This window comes from Brassica napus, chromosome A2, assembly GCF_020379485.1.
Source record: "Brassica napus cultivar Da-Ae chromosome A2, Da-Ae, whole genome shotgun sequence".
NCBI lineage: Eukaryota > Viridiplantae > Streptophyta > Magnoliopsida > Brassicales > Brassicaceae > Brassica > Brassica napus.
The window spans coordinates 16118070-16134284 of record NC_063435.1 but is presented as its reverse complement, the minus strand read 5'-3'; the positions used below and the strand labels follow the sequence as shown (position 1 = coordinate 16134284).

General features: G+C 31.9%; 1 protein-coding gene and 1 long non-coding RNA gene across 2 annotated transcripts; one reads left to right on the top strand and one right to left on the bottom strand.

Moving 5' to 3' along the window:
• Positions 1-1887: 1887 nt before the first annotated feature.
• On the bottom strand, positions 1888-3952 carry LOC125586897. The gene is made up of 2 exons (XR_007323432.1): positions 2163-3952; positions 1888-2036 (listed from the first exon to the last, which is right to left on the bottom strand). It is a non-coding gene; the product is annotated as an uncharacterized LOC125586897 (long non-coding RNA).
• Positions 3953-12557: 8605 nt separating this feature from the next.
• On the top strand, positions 12558-15472 carry LOC106396908 (primary amine oxidase-like). Its single transcript, XM_048756740.1, has 4 exons — positions 12558-14086; positions 14216-14329; positions 14446-15008; positions 15091-15472. The coding sequence occupies exons 1-4, from the start codon at positions 12746-12748 to the stop codon at positions 15302-15304; spliced, it is 2232 nt and encodes a 743-aa protein (XP_048612697.1). The 5' UTR covers positions 12558-12745; the 3' UTR covers positions 15305-15472.
• Positions 15473-16215: the final 743 nt, after the last annotated feature.

Sequence of the window (16215 nt, the reverse complement as noted above, 5' to 3'; positions counted from 1 at the left end):
ATTATATACTATACCACCTGCGCGGGTATTTATTTTTAATTTTTTGTAATTAAATTTTCACTTTGAATAAACGGTATAATATATTTATAATTTTAAAAGTATTACACAAGTATTATAACACTTTAAAACATTATTTACATATAATTTTACATTGACTAATTTTATTTTGTATTTTAGACCGACATGGATATCATATAAACTAATTCCATATTTATAAACGATTTAGACTTGTATTTATATGTAAATATTATACAATTAATCTATTCATAGATTATTTTAACTTATATTTAATAGTATATAAATTGATTATTTGATGTTTATTATTTTAACTTATATTAGTAGTATATAAATTGATTATTTGATGTTTTATAACTTTAACTGTATTACTAATAGATAATATGAAATATTTAATGTGTTAAGGTTTAAAACAATATTATGTTATAAGCTAGCGTGGGCATTATTTGTATCAATTCGGTTCGGTTCAGGTATTTTGAATATCAAGTAATTCGGGTAGGAGGATAGAGGATCCATTTACTATTTAACAATTTTTTGTTTGGGTTCGGTTCAGATAGCTTTGGGTTTGGTTCGGATTGATTCCGATAGTAAAATTAGGAACCAAAAGATACCCAAAATGTTTTGGTCCTCATTTGGTTTCGGCTCTGGTTCGCTATTTCAAGTAGTGTAGGTTAAATAACATGTATTTTCGATAAAATAACGAATAATTAGGATGATTTAGATTAAAAAATCTGATATTTTGGTTACTTTGGATAAAAATATCTGGATAGTTTCGGATACGTTCAGATAGTTCAGATACTTTACAATAATTTAGTCTTTTTCAAATATTTTAAATATATTTTTAAAGTGTATATATATATATTTAGCTATGCTATATGTATATATATAATTAATATTTTTTTATTTGGGTACCCGTTCGGCTCGGTTTGGTGATTTTTAATATATAAATTTTGAAACCAATTCATTATTTAAGAGTTTGGTCCAGTTTCAGATTCAGGTATTTTGGTCGGTTCTTCGGTTATGATCTTTTTGTCTAAAGCTTTTATAAAGCCATAGTAAATGAATAATATACTTCCAAATCTAATATTAAAAAAAAATACAAACCACTTTACTGAATTAAGATCATAAGAAATAGAAAACTGTGAGTTGTATTGTGTTAAACATAAAATATATTACGATAACATATTTAAAATCCACTGGTGATCTCAAAGATGCATTCAATATCTTTGAAAATACTAGGTCGACACCCGTGCTACGCCGCGGGAAAATATCTATAGGATTATGTAATTTGATGAAACTAACATTTCATGTTTACTTTATCTGAATAATCAAACATTTTTAGCTTAGCTTTAAATATGTTGTTTTATGATTTATCTTTCTTGGTTTTGGCACTCCTCTTTTTGGCACAAATTTAATAATTCACTTTTATTTAGAGTTGAAAGATGTCTTTGACAGTTTGGAGCAAATACCATAAAGTCACGAAGCAATACTTAAAGAAACAGACAGATATATTTAAAGACAATAATAATGATTTTGCTTTACCATCTTAACGAAAAAAATGCAGCGGAGGAGTATATTTTCAATCCTCTGTTTTGTTCTCATAAGCTTTGCTATTGATTCTGTTTCAGCACAAAGATGTACTGACAGTGGGTACTTATACGGTCTTGTATATATACTTTAAGGCTTTTGATATTATTACGGTGGCTTCTCCTTCTCCCCTCCCCCTCTTCCTCCTCCTCCTCCTCCTCTTGCAGCTGCGCCACCACCCGCTGATGATCAGGTCGGTACAATAAAAAATGGTGAGTTTTATAATTTAAAAGATTATGATCGTAAGAACTGAAATATCTGATTGTTTTTTGTGTTATGAGAAGATAGTAAGAACTGAAATATCTTATTGAAAGAGATCCTTGTGGGAGTGAGAGATTCAAATAAGTTGAAGGTTTTACTTGCCACAACAAATAAAAACTGAACATAATTGAAGCAGGGCTCAGAGGAAGCATCTTCAACTCCTTGAAACTAATCTGAAAATAAAGAGGTATAAAACGGGATATTAGTGGAAAAACATACGAGCAAGGCCAACATAGACAAGACGATACGAGTATAGAGCTCCTAGATATATCACAACTGTTTAGATTAAATATGCTTACCTATTGCTGGTCTCCGGTGCCAAATGAGAAAGTAGAAAATACACAGCAAGAGCCAGCAGAGGAATCAACTAATTTTGGAAACAATTCATTAAACTTATCAAACCAAAAATAATTCATTAACATATCTCCATGTTCTCATGTTCATTCTTTTCTGAACCTTCTGTGTTGCAGCAAAGAACATATGTTAAGCTTATTAGAATCCTTCAGTTCATAAACACAGATATCGAAACAAAAATAATGAAATTGATGCTATCGCATACTGGTAAATCATCTCGGTGGAGCAAGAAACGTTTCAGGTCATGCAACATATAGATTACTAACATCTTGTTGATCAATTATCTTGTTGAGTAAAAAGTTCAACAATTCATAAACAAAAGTCAGTGTGTCACTTTCCTCCGTAAAGCAAAAACTCATCTTATTAATTAAAAGAAGAGTAATCGCTAAACCGATACAAAGCCAAAAGCTTTTCCCTAACAGCTAAATCTTTCTCACACAAATAGACATCATCCTTACTGATACTAAATGTAAAACCAAAACACAACCACAAACAAAATATATTCTTTTTCACATAAAAACCTAATAAAGGAGTCACCTTTAGACTCAGACTTCTGGTAACTATTTGGTACGTGAACCTTATAATGATTTCATTAACGTAGTTAATCTAAAAACAACCACCTTACCAAAAACTATAACAGGACACGAAGCAAATGCCAGAGATATTGATCCTTCTGGATCTACAAAACCCACGAGTTCCATCTTCAATCATGAACAGGATAATATTTCAGCTGCAAATAGCCATTTGATTCTCACTTTGTCTTGTGAAAACCTAACACGGACAACATGATTCTAACGACAATGGGTTTTTGTGTATTTGCGGTGACGATATAAACATAATGACGAACACAATTGGAAAATTAGAGAAGCTTAGGTATACATTGACATGTACAACTGAAATGTTTTTATTGGTCTTTCAACTTTTTTTATTTATTGACGTGGCAGTCTCACAAGATTCTAAAAATCTGATGTGTCATTCATTGGAGAAAACCTTGTGCTATTATTGTGTTGATTCACTTTCATGATATAGTACATGTATATTTTCCTGACGTAAAATAGGAATTCAGTTCAAATATAATTAACTAGATTTTGACCCGCACTTTCAAAACGCGTGTTTGTTTTCTTTGACATATTTATTATTATAACAAATGTGTTTATACATAAAATATATATCAAGTGTCTTAATGATTTTTGTTAGCATTTGTTTTTATGTTTTACGTTAATTTTTCGTCTATACAAAATGTTAGTATTGTGAAATAATTAATTTTTTTACTGAAAAATACAGTAAGAAATTAACTTTAAAATTATTTTTAGTAAAATTAATTTGTACATTGACTTATAAAATTATTAAAATATTTAAATGAATTGTAATATTATTTAAACTAAGACAGGGTGTATTGATATCATCTATTACATTCATATCTAATTTATGTTTATGTTTATTAATTGTAAATGTGAAATTATTAATTATAAATGTGAAATTTTTATATAACTTCAAAAACTATGTTTAATATTTAATGTAAAGCCCATATAATATAAACTTGTTTGATAGAAATTTATCTAATAAACCATTGCAAACACATAATTGTTTATCTAAGTATAGAAGTGGTGGTGGATTTAAACAATAGATGATCTATTGGATTTATAGATAGTATAAATTAAATAGATATAATTTAATGTTGTAATACTATACTTCCATATGTTAATTATTTAAATATTTGTCGTTGTTAAATTTTCAAATTATAAAGTTTTTTTTTTAAATAACAAAAATCATATTATCTAACAATGATTAATCTTTACTACCTTAAACCAATAAAAACAAATTTTAAACTATTGTTTATTTTAAAAATTAAACAAAAATTAAATGTTTAATTATTTACTCGATAATATAAATCTATGAAGTGAAAAGTTTATTTTTTAAAAAACTTTCTGAATTTGTGAAATGTTACAATATCTTTGAATATGACAATAAAACAATATTTTATTAATCTTTATATATATAGTTATGATTTTAAAAATGAAATTATAATCTGAAAATATATATATACAAGAAGATAAAATACATGTAAAAGTTTGAAACAATCTATTCAACTAAAAAATATACCATAAACTTATTATGTTTTAAAAATTGATAGACACATATATATTATAATATATACCAATTTAGAATTGAAAACACATGTTTATATTTGATCAAAAAAATATTTATATAAAAATAAATGAAAACAAAAATCCGTGCGATTGCACGGATCGAGATGCGTTAAATGCTGTAAGTGGTATATAAGTGGTATATATTTTTAATGTTAATCGTATACTTAAATATACATTAAGTTATTGTTTAAATATTTTACTAAATCATGTACTTTTATATCCATAAATTATTGTTTTAGAACATAAGTGGTATATATTTTTAATGTTAATCGTATACTTAAATATTTATATAACTATTTCAAATACAATAATTTTATAATTTACATCTTATAATTAATTAATTGTTTAAACCGTATGTATTTACCACTTCTTATTATATATTTATCTTATTGTATTTGCATTTAGTTATTAAGCAAATTAATATATTAATGAGAAAATATATTTAAAAATTATTTTGTATTTAATTTATGCTAAATTTTGACCCGTCTTTCAAAACTGGATTTCTTTTTACAAATATTTTTATGCTTATTCATTTTAGATAATTTATTATTGTATATATAAAAGTCTAAGATATGTTAAGTTTTAGACATGTATTATATAGTTTGTTAATTTTAAGCTGTTCTATCATCATATTATATTTTAAATAAATAGTTTATATTTATGAAAATAAAATTTATAAATTTATCAATTGAATATAATTTTATCATATTTATTTTAGTATAATAATTATATTTTAACATGATCATGACTATAAAGTAGATAAAATAGGATATAATTTATTTATTTTCATTTTTAAACGATAACTTAAAATACATTAAGTTATTGTTTAAATATTTTTACACAGATTTATTAGAATTTTTAAAATATAATATATAAATATAGATTATATTTAAAATGAAAATATATTATGATTAAAGTAGTTACAAAGATTTTATATTATTAACTTTAAAGAAATACATGTTAATTTTTATACATGTATTATATAGTTTGATAATGTTAACCCATCTTACCAACATATTAGATTTTATTTTTGAACATAAATATTTTATAATTACGAAAATAAAATATATAAATATAATACAATTTTATTATATTTAGCTCAATATAATAATTTTATTTTAATATGATTGATTATGATTATATAATAAACAAAATATTATAGATTTTTTTATTTTTAATTTTATATAACTGAATATATTAATGTATAATAATATTTTAAACTAATTTCAAAATTAGCAAAAATATTTAAATATAATTTCAAAAATGAAGATCTTGTAAAAATCTTTTTAAACAGATTTGTTAGAATTTTAAAATAAATATATTTATATTAAAAATGAAAAGATATCAAAAGATATTATGATTAAAATATTTTAAAAATTTTATTTATTATTAGTCTGAACTAAAATGTAATATGAATTTCTATGAATAGGTCTATTTTTAAAAAAATTACACATGAATCAAGGTTGTGACTTCTGTTTTAATATATAAGATAGAATCGATTATAAATTAGATTCTTGCATCCAATCACATTAATCATTCTCTACTCAGCTTCGTTATCATCAGAATCATAGTGACCAATCTTTAAATTGAGCTTATAAATGTCACTTATTAACAGTTTGGTAAGATCTCATCATTTGGAAAACAGTGGTATAAATTGTTATATAGAAAATAACTTGTGAATGTCATTGTATGCTTTGAATAAAATGAGCAGAGAAGCATTTAGGCTTTCATGATTGACACATCTAAAGAGGAACTACACCTTTATTTAAAGCAAACTAACCTAAATATACATCCACAAAGCATAGATTAGGTTCATAAACTACTGAAAACACTGTCTTCTTAATCTTATTTTTATTCAGCAAGGGAAAGCTAAGAAATGACTTTAAAATACTTTTTGGGTGGTAAAAAAAATCTTATGCGGATACTTTACCCTGCAAAAACAAAAAACAAAGAGAAGGGGATGAATATTGTGTTTATACTATTAGACATTCAAATATGACATTTGTTTGTAATAAAAAAATATCAAAACACGAACAAACATCTACCATATGATTAGGTTGACTACGTTGTACACCAAGCAACTACTCACACAAAACCAGAATCTTTTCACAACTGTCACCTAACACAAGCAAAAGACTAAGCTTTGAATCAACCTATACCACAAGTGTCACTTAACACAAGCAAAAGACTAAGCAAATATATATGGTGTTTGGATTTTAATTAGAAATAGAATCGATTGTAAATTAGATTCTTGCATCCAATCACATTAATCATTCTCTACTCAGCTTCGTTATCATCAGAATCATAGTGACCAATCTTTAAATTGAGCTTATAAATGTCACTTATTAACAGTTTGGTAAGATCTCATCGTTTGGAAAACAGTGGTATAAATTGTTATATAGAAAATAACTTGTGAATGTCATTGTATGCTTTGAATAAAATGAGCAGAGAAGCATTTAGGCTTTCATGATTGACACATCTAAAGAGGAACTACACCTTTATTTAAAGCAAACTAAACAAAAGCCTAAATATACATCCACAAAGCATAGATTAGGTTCATAAACTACTGAAAACACTGTCTTCTTAATCTTATTTTTATTCAGCAAGGGAAAGCTAAGAAATGACTTTAAAATACTTTTTGGGTGGTAAAAAAAATCTTATGCGGATACTTTACCCTGCAAAAACAAAAAAAAACAAAGAGAAGGGGATGAATATTGTGTTTATACTATTAGACATTCAAATATGACATTTGTTTGTAATAAAAAAATATCAAAACACGAACAAACATCTACCATATGATTAGGTTGACTGCGTTGTACACCAAGCAACTACTCACACAAAACCAGAATCTTTTCACAACTGTCACCTAACACAAGCAAAAGACTAAGCTTTGAATCAACCTATACCACAAGTGTCACTTAACACAAGCAAAAGACTAAGCTTTGAATCAACCTATACATAACAACATCACAAAGTTCGGTCTTATAAATCACTATCCCTTCCTTAAACTCCACTGTCGTAAAAGATTCTCGCATAAAATTAAGTTACCACCACATTCACTCTGGCCACTTCTAAACATACCGGCAAGTTTTCATTGAGGACTTCCGGTAGAATATATATTAAGCAACAGATATTTTATATTCCAGTCGAATAGGAGAATTTTAGTTATTAGAATTTTTAATTTTTTTTTGTTTTTGGAATATTCTTTAAATAGAGGAGAGAATAGTATATATGGAAATAAGTGTGTTTAATTTTTGGTCAAAATTAATTTTTTAAAAATCTAAATAAGAAAATGGAATATCATTGTAAATAACTCCAAAAACCAAGAGCAGAATCCTAGTATAGATTGATAGATTACTAGCATATCTACGTGTGTATGGGGATTTCTCTTTGGGAAGAAAGAAAGACACAAAGTTATCCCATGTAAAGACATTTTTTTGCATAGTGTGGCTCAAACCGTTGAATTATTATTTTTAATTGTAAGAAGTTATGCACCGAAGTCTATCGTCTTTTTGAAATAGGAATAATAGCTGGTTGTTAAATGAGACTCTTTGCAGCTACGGAGAGTACCTTTAACAGTGGATTCTAGAAGAGTTCTCAGCTTAAAAAAAAGAAATAGTAACAAAAATATGAGAGAGGATGAACAAAAATCCTGTTTTAATTTTTTTTTAAAATTTGCTTAGAACTTTAGAAGACTGATATCATTCAAGTATGGGGAAATAGATGTTTTGATTGGTTAAAAAAATAAAATGTAATTGACATATTATAGTACTAATATATTCTTTTCTTTTAGAAACTTTCTAAACAATGGAGCCGCTCTGAGATTCGAACATGGTATCTCAAGTTTTAAACATTAAGCTTTACCAATAGAGATAACAATCTATGATGATTTTGAACATTTAATCTACAATTTAGGAAAACGTTTTAGTTTTTTCTTAAAATTTTGCATAATATCCCGATATAAAAATATTTTAATTAATCTTTATGAAATTTCTTCTAAATAATTATATATTAAATTTTTATTTCTTCTAATTCCAGAGTAAATAAAATTATTTATGATATCGATGGATAATACTCCTACCATATACACACTTTTTATTCATCACAAAAACAAACTAAAAATTTATATCAAATATCCTTCATTTTTTCCCTAAAAGTATTTTTTTGTCATCAACTTAAATAGACTCATATTGACTCTGTTAACCACACCAGGAGCTCTGCATCCATGTGAACAACGAAAGACGGTTGTATCCTTACACTGCGTGCTAGAAAATCCGTCTTAGAATTGTGCGTTCGTGGTACATGAATGATCTCTGGGCTGAGAAAGCTTGCTTTCAGGGTCTTTATATCTTCCAAATAATTTGCAAAAGCTGGCCATTCTTCTTGTTTTGAAACCATCTTCACCAATTGAGAAGAATCCGCTGCAAACGTGACCTGAACCTGTTGTAAGTTCCTCATGCACTCCATTGCCTAAAGTAGCGCTTCCACCTCTGCATGAGGAAGAGAGAGACTCGCCCTGACATTTCGTGCCTCCAACAAACCATCAAAATCTTCTAGAGTACTATACCAATCTTGTCCTGAAAGTAAATCATTTTCTTTCTAAGAACCATCTGTAAAACACCATCACCCTGGAATTGACGGTAGATTCGTAACCTCTACATGGTGTGCTGCCCTTTGTATGTTCAACGCTTGTGCCTCAACACTTTCCCAAAGTGTTGATTCTGTTTCCGCAATTTTTTTTCCCTAAAAGTAAGTCTTCAAAATGTAGTGCTCAAGCATGATTTAGCACAAATATTCCATGCAATAAAGGCTTAACTGAAACAGGCCAAATTGACAATGAAGACATGATCCAACGATGAAACCCAACTATTTGGGCTCAAAGGACTGCCTCACAGCTTGAAGTAGTGAGCTCCGAGTCTACGGATAACAACCAAGACCTTGCCACCTTGCCATCAAGTGGTTACTAGCAAAACAAGATCTCTAGAGCCAAGCATGACACGTGCGCCTAAATACACAGAGTAGTTAAGCGAGCTGAGCGTTATAAAGGACGAGCCAAGAATCTAATCTAAGAAAAGCCAGAACAAAATAGATCCCATAACCAGTGATACCAACCGTAACGATGCACCGATTCAAGCTAATGAAGTCATTACGACTCAGTAGAGCACCATCAACATCGGAGAGCTGAGCCATACTTCCATCAAGCACGAATCTCAGTCATCCGCTCAAGATAATCCTTCAACAACTATACGACTCTCCCAATCGTTCCCTCGGTAGAAAACCTGAATCCGGTAAGTTTCCCTATTGACCAACTCAACTCTTGGATACAAAACAAAACAATGGTTTGTCTGCCGCCGTAGCCAGATCGAGTAAGTGACGGATCTCTGTTCTTCCGTCTTCATCGAACAAGCTAGTAAAGATCCAAGGGATGCTCATCTCACTCAAAGATCAAACGCATCGACATGAGACAGCTGCTCGAACCTTTGAGGCTTGTCTGGAGAGGCACGAGCACCATCTACAAAAATCTCAATATCCAATACTCCAAAGCGGGACAGTCGATGGAGCTAGTTAATTGGCCGATCCTAATTCTCCTTTTCGAAAACATCTTAACATATCTTCCCTGGCATCACAAACAGGAAGTAGCATCACTAAGTCTGAAGTAGGATCGCATCCTGCACAGCTAAATGTCGACGATCATCCACCATTTGTAACTCCACCTCGAACCATGTTCGAAGTCGTTAATCATCTCAACAAGGGATCTCCACTTCCTCTGCCACCGGGATACGAGACACCGAGAAATTAATGGCACGAAGTATCAGCATTCACATAAAACTCACACGTTCCACATCAAAACCCCGCCTGAGAGTTTGACCCTCAAGACAACATACCACCTCAGGTGACCCATGAGGAGCTGCCTTATGCAACTCTGATTAACGGCTGAGTACTTCAAATCCATTGCCACATATCAATGGAACATGGATCGACTGACTTCAAATCTTCTTAAAGATATGTCAAGCAAACCAACACTAATATAATGCAACTGAACTAAGGGATCCATATGGACACTAGTTCAGCGCCAAAACTAAATCACATAATAGAATAGCTGCGTCAAACTTAGTTTAAAAACCGGATAGCCAATACTCGTCGATGAGACACTAGGAAAATAAAGTTCTCATAGTTCTTAGGGAGATCCGACCCTAAGGCTCACATACGCGCTTTTAGACTTGCGATAGCCCGAGCCCACCTCAAGGATGAGGAGAAAGAAATAGGTCATTGTAGGATTTTTGTCAAAAATCTTACCGAACCCGCGCTTGAGTGGTTTGCTTGCTTAGAAGAAAATTTCATAGATAATTTCACACATCTATAACCACCTTTCTGAAACATTACTCCTTCTACATGGAAGAGAAGGTTTCGGAGAAGCCCTTTCTGCAAGAATATAAGGGCACAATGAGATGCTTAGATCCTACATCGATATGTTCAAAGAGGTAAGATATCGAATCATGAATCCAAATGATAGTACGGCCTTAAGAGCACTAAAAACCGGCATCCGGTTCACATAGCGATTCGCGCACACCGTGATTCACCCTTCTGCTTCTTAGAAGAAGAAATCACTGGTCTCTCTGCAAGACACAGACGAGACCCGTGGGAATCTACCTCTCGCGAAAGTGATGTTTCGACGGCTTAGCTTATGCATCGTCAATCATTAAGGATAATCATTACTAATCCGACATATGAGATTGAAGAGTCACGACTTCAGGTGTTTCCGCCCATTAAAGATGACTATGTGTCAGTTAATGGGCTGGGAGCAACTGTTATAGCGGGATTTTGCACACAAAATCTTATCCAGTAAAGACCCAATTGAAACAAGCTAAATTGGCAATGAACCCCATGATCCATTGGTGAAGCCCAACTATTCCGGCCCAAAAGACTACTTTGCCGCTGTAGTGAGCTCCGAGTCTACCGATAACAACCAAGATCTGGCCACGTCGCGGTCAAGCAGTTACATAACCAGCCGAGATATCTGGGGAAAAGTACGATTACATCTTAGATATATGGAGTAGTTGAACTTAGATGAACATTAATACTATCATTTGATACACACTTTTTAGTTTTCTCACTTGAGACTTAAAAGTTTTTATCTTGTAATTTGTTCTTTGTATTTATTATATATATAGTCAATAATATTAGTCTAATTCTAGCAAATTATTTTAGAGATTTCACATAAATCTTTTCACACCTTTTCCTAAGCTTTAGTATGTAATATGAATTTGTATATTTGTGTTTCGAAATAGTATCACACAATTGTATCTTGATATTCAAATATTTTTATCTCCTCGCCTATATTTGTTTCCCTAAAGAAGTTCAAAACGTTTCTATATATTATTATTTTAAAATTTTGTTATGATTTAGGCTTCTTAAAAACCTCTTGGACCCTTTAACTTTTTAGTACGGTTTTCAGTCTTACAACAAACGGACATTGATCATATCTATACTATTAAAGCAGAATCCTATTATCCTTTTACTTTAGCCTGCCATTTTCTTTACTAACATTGCATGTTTCATTAAGGGCAATCAAGTAATATTAATAACACATCTATATTGGGTCATTTTTTTTTGAGATCCAGCCCACGTCATATCTCTCTTGGGCCATTTGGGCCGATTAAGAAATCAGATTCAATTCTCACATTTTTTTTTCCTTTGGACCATTGAGTCCAAGTTTAAATAATTTTTTTCAACTATTTTTAATTATTATTTTTTTCTTTTCTTAATATAATTTAAGCATTCATAAGAAAATAAATTTTTTCATTGAAAAGTATAAATCTTTATTAAAAGTATAAATTTTTTTTATTAAAATATTAACCACATAATAAAATTAATTTATTAGAGTTGTACCAACTTAATTCATTAAAAAAATAATATTTAAACATAAATAGTCATTTAAAATGAAATACGATAAATAAAGATAAAAAATTTAAGTCTTTTATAAAATAAAACATAAATATATAAAAATATGACATTTACTAAATATTTGTGAATTGAAAAAAAAAAATAATAAACCAAAACAATCTACGACAAAGCCCGTCTAACGATCCACCATAGTTTATACACTTTTCACTCATGCATGTACCACACTACCACGGCACAGTACATCACACTGAAAGTTTCAATGTGTGGACGAATTTTGTTTGTCTTAATCTTCCATCGTCAAAGATAAGATCCTACTTCCTAGGGGTTCGATATTTTATCTTTTGGACGATTTATCTATTTTCAATACTGGTGATCAGTGACGTAATTAACTAAGCTCACTTGTTTCCTTTTTTTCTTCTATATAATGCGATGGCTACTTTGATCTACCTCACTAAAGAAACAAAAAACAACACATGGAGCCACAAACATTCTTCCGTTTGATTTTTCTCATAGTCACCGCCGGTTTCATCATCTCTTTCACTTCCACTAACTTCCCCTACGCGCCGTCGTCTACCACGGGGCTTCTTGACTGCACCGACTCTTCCTCTTCACCTCTTTGTGCATCAAGAAACTTCCTCTTCAACAAACAAAAACCACAATTTTCTAAACAAGATCCTAAACCAAAACCCAAGAACCATGACCACTTGTCTGACACATTAAACCACCCTCTGGACCCACTCACTGTCATGGAGTTTAACAAAGTCCGATCTCTCCTCTCCTCTGACGCGCTCTTCTCCTCAGGCGCACCACACGCGTTCCACTCCATCGTTCTTGAAGAGCCGGAGAAGAATCTCGTTAGAGCATGGGAAAAAGGAAACCCACTTCCTCCGAGAAAAGCTACCGTCATCGCACGCGTTGGCCCCGACACGCACGTGCTAACCGTTGACCTTTCTTCTGGTCGGGTGGACATAGTGGATAGTCCGGTTCCTGTTTCGGGTTACCCGATGATGACTCTAGAAGAAATGAACGAAGTGACGTTCGCACCGTTTTCAAGCGCCGATGTGAACCGTACGATTGTTTCTCGTGGAGTTAATCTGACGGATGTGTATTGCTTCCCGTTATCAAGTGGCTGGTACGGTAGAAAAGAAGAAAATAAAAGGGTTATTAAAAGTCAGTGTTACTCAAGCCAAGGTACTGCTAACTTCTACATGCGACCCATCGAAGGTTTAACTATTCTTATCGATTTAGATACAAAGCAAGTGATCGAGATAGTTGATACCGGTCCGAATATTCCCATACCCGGTTCAGCCAATACTGAATACCGCTTCAAAAACCTAGGGACCACTGACAAAACAAGAGGTCTTAACCCGATCTCGATCGAGCAGCCACGTGGTCCAAGCTTCGTAATAGAAGACAACCATCTAGTGAAATGGGCAAATTGGGAATTTCATCTAAAGCCTGACCCGAGAGCAGGTGTGGTATTATCACAAGTTAGAGTACATGATCCTGATACACAAGAGACACGTGAAGTGATGTACCAAGGGTTCGTATCGGAGCTTTTTGTTCCGTACATGGATCCATCCGACGCGTGGTACTTCAAGACTTACATGGACGCAGGTGAATACGGATTTGGTTTACAAGCCATGCCGCTTGTACCGCTTAATGATTGTCCACGAAACGCAGCCTATATGGACGGAGTTTTCACGACGGCTGATGGAACGCCGTTTGTGAGAGAGAATATGATTTGTATCTTCGAGCGTTACGCCGGAGATATTGGTTGGCGTCACTCGGAAAGCCCCATCAGCGGTTTACCGGTTAGTCCATTTGCTTAGCTGTTTATAATTCAAAATTTACGTAGAAATAATTTGTGGTTATAATGATTCAATTAAAAAAACTTGATGGTGTTACTTACACTTAAGATAAGTTACATTTTGATTAAATAGATAAAGGAAGTGAGACCAAAGGTGACGTTAGTGGTACGAATGGCAGCTTCGGTAGGTAACTATGATTACATCATTGATTATGAGTTCCAAACTGATGGGCTAATCAAAGCTAAGGTACTATAATTTCTACTTTACAATATCTTCCAAAAATAAAGATTTTTTTTAAGTTCCGTGGAACAATAAATATTCGTTTTTGTCACAAACCACACAAATGTATGGACAATGACTAGGTGGGACTTAGTGGAATTCTAATGGTGAAAGGGACATCATATCAAAACAAAAATCAAGTGAATAAAGATAAAGAAGGTAACGAAGAAGAGCTTCACGGCACGCTTCTGGCTGAAAATATAATAGGAGTAATTCATGATCACTATGTCACTTTCTACCTTGACCTCGACGTCGATGGCCCGGACAATTCATTTCTCAAAGTGAACCTCAAGAGGCAGATGACTGAGCCAGGCGAGTCTCCAAGGAAGAGTTACATGAAAGCGGTTAAGAACATTGTGAAAACCGAAAAGGACGCTCAGATCAAACTTAGTTTGTACGATCCATCTGAATTCCACGTTGTCAATTCTGCTAAAACCACCCGGGTCGGTAACCCCACGGGTTACAAGATCGTCCCTAGAGCCACGGCGGCTAGTTTGCTTGACCATGATGATCCTCCGCAGAAGAGAGCAGCTTTTACCAATAATCAAATTTGGGTGACACCGTATAATAAGACCGAGAAATGGGCTGCCGGTTTGTTCACTTACCAAAGCCATGGAGATGATACTCTTGCAGTTTGGTCAGACAGGTAAATTAAATGAAAGTTTTAATTATTCATCATATAGTTAAGATTTGATTGTTTTGTTTAATTTAATATTGGTGCTATGCAGGGATAGAGACATAGAGAACACGGATATAGTTGTGTGGTACACACTCGGATTCCATCACGTTCCATGTCAAGAAGACTTTCCAATAATGCCTACAGTTTCTTCGAGTTTTGATTTGAAACCCGCAAATTTCTTCGAGCGCAATCCAATCCTTAGGGCCGCCCCAAACTTCGAACATGATCTCCCGGTTTGTGAAGTTAAATATGTATCTGCTTGAAATGAGTGAAGTACGGAATAAAACTTATAGATTTTTCCTTCTGTATTTTCGTGGTGCTTTAATTAGTCAAAACAATGTTTGTTGCGAGATGTAAACTGGAAACCGGATGTATTATATGCAAATGTATATGTGTGTGACCTTTTACTATTAAAGTAAAGATTTTAATAATTGTTGATATACTTTTAAATTTAATTTTCTATGGGACCTTGTCTCTTTTGATATTTTGAATTGCTGAAATGACAATATTTTGTAAAAAAATTAACATTCTCAAAATACCTGTTTGTTGCTTTTAACGTTTTTGGTAATGGTTGTATCAGAAAAACTTTAACCCAACCGATAATTTTTAAATCAAACACGAAAGACAACTCCGACTATTATGCCAAATTTGGTGTTTTCAATGCTAAATTTGATGTTTTGGTGTTATATTTTATTTTCTATTTTCAATCGTTACACCAAATTTTCACATTAGAAATACTATTATTTATTATTTAAATTTTAATTTTTTTTAATTTGGTTTTGTTCGAGATCGCTTGAATAATAGAGTAAATGAATGGAATTTCAAAGTTTTTACTAAGGGAAGAAAGAATGTGATAATAAAATATGTGGTAACGGTTTTACCAAACCATGTAATGTCCTGCTTCCGCATACCAAAAACGGTGATGAAGAAGCTAACAAGTCTAGTGGCACAATTTATTTATTTATTGTACCACACAGAGGTTTATGACAAGGAGATCTGTTGTCCCCTTATTTATTTATTTTGTGTACTGAGGCATTGATTGTAAATATCAGGAAGGTGGAGAGAGGGAATCAATTAAATATGTATCTACTTGAAACAAATGGGCCTTGATCATATTTCATGTTAAAACAATCTACGACAAAGCCCGTCTAACGATCCACCATAGTTTATACAC

Coding starts and splice junctions, on each gene's coding strand:
- LOC106396908 (XM_048756740.1), top strand. CDS start 12,746: ATGGAGCCACAAACATTCTTCCGTTTGATTTTTCTCATAGTCACCGCC. Junction 14,087..14,215: donor GCCCCATCAGCGGTTTACCG/GTTAGTCCATTT, acceptor TTGATTAAATAG/ATAAAGGAAGTGAGACCAAA. Junction 15,009..15,090: donor CTTGCAGTTTGGTCAGACAG/GTAAATTAAATG, acceptor GGTGCTATGCAG/GGATAGAGACATAGAGAACA.